Raw genomic sequence first — 7,976 nt, forward strand, 5'->3', positions numbered from 1 at the left:
CACTTAAATTAGCATTAATGGCCATAACCAAGAGTGGCACATACCTGAGCCAGGATAATAGAAATCAGAGTAAATAGATTTAGATTATCTCAAATTAAAAACTTGTAAATGTGTTTCATTTCCTACATACGATAGGAGGGGGGGGAGAGGGAATCCTACTTGTACTATTAATTCTAGAAACAGAGAAAGATCTAAAAAATAGGAGGTAAAATCATCACTTTGCTGTAGGTGCTATTAATAAGATGGTGAGAAATAACGTACCATTTGATACAAAATATTAAAAATGAAGAGTAATAATTAGAATTAAGATTGAAAAAAATGTTAGAGTGCTTAGCATATGTGATTGCTTGTGACTTTGAATTGGAAAAATTCATATTCGTAGAATTGGAAAATACTATGGAAATAGGTGACATTCCTTATGGGATTATTTAATCCCATATAATAAGAAATTGCTTCTACCAAACACTTTTTTCTCAATTCTAATCCAAATTCTCACCTCTCATTTTTCAATGCGTTGTGGCAAATGGACCCAAGAGTAAACAGAAGTATAGATTCTCAGAAATTAAAAATTTGTGAAATGCTTTCAATGTAAGGCACGGAGAAAGAAGACAGAGTGACTGAAAAGAGACAAGCATATGTCATACACACTCTATTCCCCGTAATACTTTTCTCTCACGAGATAAAGGAAATTAAATTACATCCCCTCCTGAACTTTATTTTAATCCAACAACTCTCCTCCACCCAACCCAAATTCTCCAATCAACGCTTATTTTGTTCTCTGACCCATATTCTTTTCATTTACCAATAAAAACTAAAGAACAGCGGTAGTTTGATCACGCGAACATGTCATCTATATCTTACAACCGCGACTTAACTTGCTCCACAGGGGCACTCTGCAATGCAAAAGCACAAATGCAATTAGAGGGCGACACTGATGACTGGCGAAGGGCATTCACTAATACTAGAAGTGTCACGTGGTAAAGTGATAGATAAGCAAGCAGAACTTAGCGCTTGAGCCTGCCTTCCTGAAACTCAACTTATACTGAGATATCAGAACACCGCCAAGATGCAAAAGCTAGGGAATAATTTCTAGCCAATTGTACCTCAAAGAAGCGTACTAAATGAATAGCACAGCTCTAGTTAGTTGGAAACTGTATTAACAAATTTTGAAGATCCAACAATGTGATTTTAAGACAAATAAGTCTTGTTGCTCCACAAGGATTAGTTAAGTGTCCGATTTAAAGCAGTCAAAGAGTTTAAAAAGGATTTGACGGTTTTAGCTTTTAGTAGTACACGCACTATATGTGTTAAAGAAGTAGTCCGTGCATCTAACTACGAACTTCCTGAAGTTGGTATCCTATTCTTGAGTTATGAGTGAAACTAATATTCAGGCAAAAAGATCCATTTTAGGCAACGCCTGACCAATGCCAATGAGTAAATTGATAATGTAGCTGGGTAAACAATCCTACAATGTGTCGTCACTAGTCAAGCATTTAAAGAAAACATACGAGGCTCAAGTTTCTCACCAGAGGAATGCCCTTGGCAGCTCTTGCAGCCAGGTAATCACAAGGCTTGAAAAACTCTCCATAAGATTTTGACCATTCCTCTAATCTTGAGCATATGTATTTGGATCCAAGCGAATCAGCCCAGAACATGATACCGCCCCTAATAAAGATAATCTCGTAAGTCATGACAAGAACTACAAAGTTCTGGAACAGTGTTCCAACTAATTTGAAGTGACAAACCTGTATGGCGGGAATCCCATGCCCATGACAGCTGATATATCAAGATCTGCTGCCTTAACGGCAATACCTTCGTCAAGTACCCGACATGCCTCATTCACCACAGGAAAGAAAATCATCTCTATAATGTCCTTCATAGGTAACTTGACAAGCTGTCCAAATCCAGATCCACAAGTCATTTCCAGTAAGGTTTATCTTCCATTAGCCAATATAGCATAATTTACAGCTAGGATAGGTAAAAGACCTTAGGATCAACAATGACACCAGAAATGCTCCTAGCCTTCTCAATGTAATTCTTTAACTCAGGATCAGGACGAGCCTTGCGCTTATCATCATATAAATAAAAGCCTTTGCGAGAGGTTTCACCTGTAAGAACCCCAGGATTATAAAAGGTGCACTTGAATCCATTTTGGATATATATATATATATATATATATATATCCCAGACGATGACTTCCTAAGATTTAATAATAAAAGATATGAAACAAATGAGAAATGATCTTTACCAACTCTCTTATCCTCTTGCATAAGTGGAATAAGCATTGATTTATAAGTTCGCTCGGGAAAGTTCTCAATGAATTGCATTCCAGTTGCAACCGCCACACCAAAGCCAACTAGGTCAGCCAATCTACATAAAAAAATATTTGACAAATTAGAGCTTTCAAGAAGCAACCATTAATAGCGTGATTGTATCTCAGCAGAAGTACCTAAAAGGCCCCATGGGCATTCCAAATTTCACTATTGCCTTGTCAATCTGATAGACATCAGCACCATGTTCTACAAGCAAGATAGCTGCTTGCGTATATGGGAAGAACATCCTGTTGACAGCAAAACCAGTACAATTTCCAACCACCACTGGAGTTTTCTTTATCTTTTTTCCAATATCTAGCAAGTCAACAATTACTTGGGGAGAGGTCTCCTTAGTACGCACAATTTCCAGAAGGGGCATGACATGTGCCGGACTGCATTAGCACAAGTCAGATTAGTTACTCAGAAAACCACCACAGGCCACAACAATTAAGAATGGCATACGCATGCGCAACACTACCTGAAGAAATGAGCTCCAACAATACGATCATGAGACCTGGTCTTCTCCCCAATTAGATTCAAGTCAATCGTGGAAGTGTTACTTGCTAGTATACAGTGAGGTGCACAATACTTTTCAAGGTCAGCAAAAATCTGTTGCTTTAAAGAAACATTCTCAATAACAGCCTGTTCAGACATCAAATATGCAGAGTCTATAATTTGTCCGCATTTTGGATAAAGTCAAACCATTATCAGCAAGGAAATTAACACTCGAGTGCCCTAAGGTACCTCTATCACCAAGTCTACATCTCTGAAGCTCTCATAATCAAGGACCCCTTTAAGCAGAGATAGAGTCTTTTCAAATTTTTCTTGAGTCATATTCCCTTTTTTGACACGGCTCTGTAAATTTGCTGAACAAAGAGGAATAAATGCTATATGAGAAAAACATAAAGGAATAAAGAATTTAGTTAAAGTTGAGCAGTGAGAAGTGAGAACCAATTTACAAGAAATATGACTCAACTCTAACCTTTAACCCGGTTAATGCCTGCATCCAAGAACTTCTGGTTTACTTCTTTCAATATGACAGGATAGTTACTAAGAATTAGTGCTGTTGCTATTCCAGAGCCCATTAACCCTCCACCAAGGATGGCAACCTTTCTCACTTGTCTTGGTACCAGACCACGGTCAGTTATCCCAGGTACCTATCCAAGCCAAGTATTCAAAATTTGTACAAAGGAATTTACAAGGAAAGGTAGACCTCAGAAATAGTCTAGCTATATTCTGGATTCACAAACAACATATTACCTTTACTAAAACGAAATCTCAAGGCAGTGCACAGTACTGAACAAAATTACAACATAGGTTATATGCTTAGGTTCAGGATGACTCATGGCTCATAAATTTCATTGTCAATAAATGAAACAGTATTTAAATGAAAATTTGAATTTAAACATCAGTAAAAAGCAGTGCAGGCATAAGATGAAAAATATAAAAAAAAATATAAAATCTACAAGAAGATTAGAAGTCTAAAACTAAAATACTTAAATGCATAGAGAGCATTATATTCCAAAACTTCCATCAACTTCAATGAAACATAATATCAGATGGTATCAATTCTACAAAACCAAAGCCCAAAGCATGACTTGGAGAAATATCAAACTAAACTTAAAATGTACAAACTGCATTACATTTTAAAATTTCCATTAAATTTAAATCGATACGTATCAAACAATGATTCCCAGGAACCAAAGTCCAAAGTGTGTCCTCAAGCTAGTAAGTAATCCTCCTTTCCTCTTACCAACCAGTAAAATCCAACAGAATCCTCTTTCTCACTAGGGGAGAAAAAGAGGGGAAATGATCCAGACACTATCACACTAATTCAACAAACCTTAGATGTTCCTCGTTGAGCGAAAAATACGTGAATCAAGCTCTTTGAAGTGTCTGACTGCACCAGGCCGTCAAAGGCTTCAGCTTCCTGCCCATATCAGACTCAGTGTCACACATGCCTCTAACTACAATACGAAAAAGGGCAAGGAAATTATGGAAATAGTTGACAACCTTCCATAGACCAGCACGGGGACCAGAAACTATTCCCTCTTCAATGACATCAATGCAAACCAAAGGGTGTTCAAGATTTGGAGCTCGTTTTTTAGTTTGACTCCTTGCAAACTTGAATATCTCCCTGGCTTCCCCAAGGGGTTCAATTTTATCAGTCTTGTAAAGACTAGCAACCCATGGCCTTCGGCGTTCTACAATATCCAGGGCCCACTGACGTGCAGTGTTCACCAACTCATTGGGTGACACTACAGCATCTACAAGCCCCAAACTACAAGCTTCCTCCCCTTTAACAGGCTTTGACATCTTGAATCATTAAATCAACGGAAGTGATAGAGCAATTAATAGGAAGTCACAGGATAGGCACGTCAGTGCGATTACTTAATTTTTCTTTATATGTGTGTGTGTGTGTGATATGTAAGAAAACAAGTATGCAATGTAGCATACCAGCATCATCTCAAGGGCCTTTGTCAAACCAACAAGACGGGGAAGACGCTGCGTTCCTAAGACAATTTATCAACTCAAGGTTAATAATAGAAAATGGCAAGAACAATAATCAATAGAATTTTATCATGAACTAATGTTATACAGAGCGTTATCACTAGACTAGCACTGTTATTCAAGGCCCAGCCCACATAAGCTATTGAACCATGATTTCTATTATGAATTCTCATTGTCAAAAGCATTGTTGTTAAAGCTGATTCTGTAAGTAGGTTTCCATCTTTCAGAGTTTTAAGTCAGCTAACAAAAATACAAACTATTTACACAGGTGGGAACGAAAAGAGTATGGATTTGGCACTCCAAAGACTTCGATGACATATAGGTGCATTCTTTCTCGACATTTTATTTTTAATTTTTGTATAGCGGTACTGAGAGCCATTTTCGTCCATGTATGCATACCAAAGAATCACTTAATTATTATGGACGAGATTAGACACAGACTAAATACCTCCAAACCCTGGTATTATTCCAAGTTGAAGTTCAGGGAGCCCTAATTGTGCATTTGGAGTTGATATTCTGGCATGGCATGCCTATTAGAGGAAGAATTAGTGATATTTTGTTGAAAATAATAGAAACAAAATTTGTCAGCCTATATAATTAGAAAAACTTACCATTGCAACCTCTAATCCACCACCCAAGGCAAGTCCATCAATGGCAGCTACTGAAGGTTTCCTGGAAGCTGAAAAAACAAAATGAATATTTAACGTTGTACAATACAAAATGATGAAGAGGAGCTCCAATTGAAAAAATAATAGAACAAAAGTACCTTCTAAAGTGTCAGTGATGATTTCTATTGATATCAAACCACGCTTTGGACGCACTGTGGAGAGCAAAAAGAGTGTGAGAATGGGTGGGGAGGGCTGCTGAAGTATTTGTAATTTACCATAACAGAAGGACCAAAAAAGAAATATTTTAAGTACCGCTTCCCTCCTGAATTCCACCAAATGCAGAAATATCGAAGCCACCAGAAAATCTGCCCTTTGCACCTGGTACAGCAACAAAAGATTCAGCTGTGATGTTGTAGATATAGAACAGCTGGACAAGAATTTTCTTTTAAATCTCAACAGAGGGGTTCTATTTGATTTCAGTTTTCTACTACGTCAACTTCGATCTAGTGTCACTACTTAAAGTTAACGGTATTCACACATTTCAATCAAATTGTACAAAATACTCTGGTTGAAAATAATCTATGCTAGACATTGTATGAATAAGGAATTTCCAAGCCCAAAAACTCCGTTTATACAAACTCAAATATTTTTGCAATACCTGTAACAACAATCGCCTTGACATCATCTCTCCGTAAAGCTTGTTCATAACTTTCCTTGAGGCTATTCAACACTGAAGGGAGACACAGGGTCAGACAAACCAGCAATAAAATTTAATCTATTTAATAGAAATTTAGAACGAGGGAGTAACAGCAAGCTGTGGTATATATTTCAATTCATGCTCTACACCTGCTCAAAATCTTTGTATAGTAATTGAGGAAAGAAAACAAATTAAAATGCCGTTCAGCCGTGAACAGATAGTAGAAATTAACTCCAACACACATTTAATTCTTCTTCCTTCACATGCATCCACCTTATTCTTAAGAAAATAAATTACAATGGATTTACAACAATGCTACGGCCAAGAAAATAAAAACATGGATACAAAAATAGGAATTGATGAAAAATCTCAACAATCTACAAGAAAATGATCTGTTTTTCGCATAACTCACTTTCTTTAATCAAGCTGACTGCCATCAAAGCTTCCGCTACGAATAAGTGGCTAGTGGCTATGAAAGTATATACAATCGGAAATGATTTTTGCTTCTGTGACTTAAACAACATTATTTTTCTTTTATTAAGTACCCAAAAAAAAAAAAAAAACTACACGCTTCTTGCTGCGTTCCATTGCCTTCCCTAAACTCAGTATCTTCCTATGCAATTAATGGCTCAACAAACCATTGGCCAAGCCCAACTGCAAAAGGTCAGCCTATTGGTCAACGAAGTGTGAACCCTACCGAGATTATTTGAGTTCAACCCCCAGACCTACAAGAATTATTTCTGAATGCGCCGTGGTTGATGACATTACCCGAAGATATCATGAACACATTTTAAAAAATAAAAAAAAGGTGAATATTTTTGGCCTGAGCGTCTCAGTAGACGCTAAAGCCTTAGTTGATATCTCATGCAAAAGGGATTCCCTCTTTCAAGGAGAGATATGCAACATTCATTATATTATTATATAAGGTCAAATATGCTACATTTATTGTATTATTATTATCACCATTATTCAATAACACCAGCCTCATTTTATAATTTGTTATCAAGAACCTCACACGCCACTTCTTATCTCCAAAATCATTGCATCGGGGCTTGAACGTGTTGGGGCCTGAATGTTACAAGGAGGAGTTTTTCACTCCGCTTTTAAACATGTTATGGTGCTTTACCGGCTTAATTCAATCAAAGCATACTGGTCCAAGGATCCTGGTTTCTCTACAGAGCTAAATATCGATTACCCAGTGATCCCCAATAGCAAAGATTCAGAGGAATTTCCTAAAACGAAAAGATCACATGATTGGCCAAAAACAAAATAAGCCGAAAATTTTCAAAGAACACGAAAAAAAAAAAAAGGTGGAATGAGGATAAGATGGTACAAGTAAACCGACAGGCTACAGATCATGAGCGAAAAATGGAACTGAAAAGGAATACCATCAAAGGAGAGGGAATTGACAGGAGGATTGATGATTGTGATGACAGCCACACCATCAGCTCCAACTTCCAAGACCGTTCGTCCCTTGGCTCTGCTGTTCATTTTCTCCGGCGATTAACTGACTCAATCGGTATCCAGAAGTCCCTACTATCCGTCGAGGAGAAGAAGGGATGCTTGCTCGCCAAAGCAAATGAGAAAGAGGATCGTTTAAAGTGTGAATTTAGAGGGAGGCGGTTCCGTAAACGACAGTGAACAACGACGTTGGCAACATTTAGAAGCAAATTGAGATTGAGATGGTAAGACTCTGCCCCGTAAAATTTGAGACGGTCAGATAATCATGAATGATGAAATGAAGGCTTTCACCTGTCAGTCTGCATCTCTAGCCGGATGAGAGGGATGCTCAGTGCTAAATATACGCGCGCTTGTGAGAGCGTGGGGAAACTCCTTGATGATATTATC

The 7,976-nt window shown here is 37.6% G+C and overlaps 1 protein-coding gene across 1 annotated transcript; it reads right to left on the reverse strand.

Moving 5' to 3' along the window:
* Window positions 1-536: 536 nt before the first annotated feature.
* Window positions 537-7,874, reverse strand: LOC114745233 (peroxisomal fatty acid beta-oxidation multifunctional protein MFP2-like). Its single transcript, XM_028933383.1, has 18 exons — window positions 7,517-7,874; window positions 6,090-6,161; window positions 5,744-5,809; window positions 5,590-5,643; window positions 5,435-5,502; window positions 5,272-5,353; window positions 4,770-4,825; window positions 4,326-4,628; window positions 4,156-4,242; window positions 3,295-3,469; window positions 3,057-3,178; window positions 2,791-2,954; window positions 2,450-2,704; window positions 2,249-2,370; window positions 1,987-2,108; window positions 1,746-1,894; window positions 1,527-1,665; window positions 537-893 (listed from the first exon to the last, which is right to left on the reverse strand). The coding sequence occupies exons 1-18, from the start codon at window positions 7,617-7,619 to the stop codon at window positions 858-860; spliced, it is 2,175 nt and encodes a 724-aa protein (XP_028789216.1). The 5' UTR covers window positions 7,620-7,874; the 3' UTR covers window positions 537-857.
* Window positions 7,875-7,976: the final 102 nt, after the last annotated feature.

The sequence above is a fragment of the Neltuma alba genome, unplaced genomic scaffold, assembly GCF_004799145.2.
Source record: "Neltuma alba isolate B1F8T4 unplaced genomic scaffold, ASM479914v2 tig00004561_pilon, whole genome shotgun sequence".
In the NCBI taxonomy this organism is placed as follows: domain Eukaryota; kingdom Viridiplantae; phylum Streptophyta; class Magnoliopsida; order Fabales; family Fabaceae; genus Neltuma; species Neltuma alba.

Coding starts and splice junctions, on each gene's coding strand:
- LOC114745233 (XM_028933383.1), bottom strand. CDS start 7,619: ATGAACAGCAGAGCCAAGGGACGAACGGTCTTGGAAGTTGGAGCTGAT. Junction 4,243..4,325: donor CCCGTGCTGGTCTATGGAAG/GTTGTCAACTAT, acceptor TGATATGGGCAG/GAAGCTGAAGCCTTTGACGG. Junction 2,955..3,056: donor ATGTAGACTTGGTGATAGAG/GTACCTTAGGGC, acceptor ATGTCTGAACAG/GCTGTTATTGAGAATGTTTC.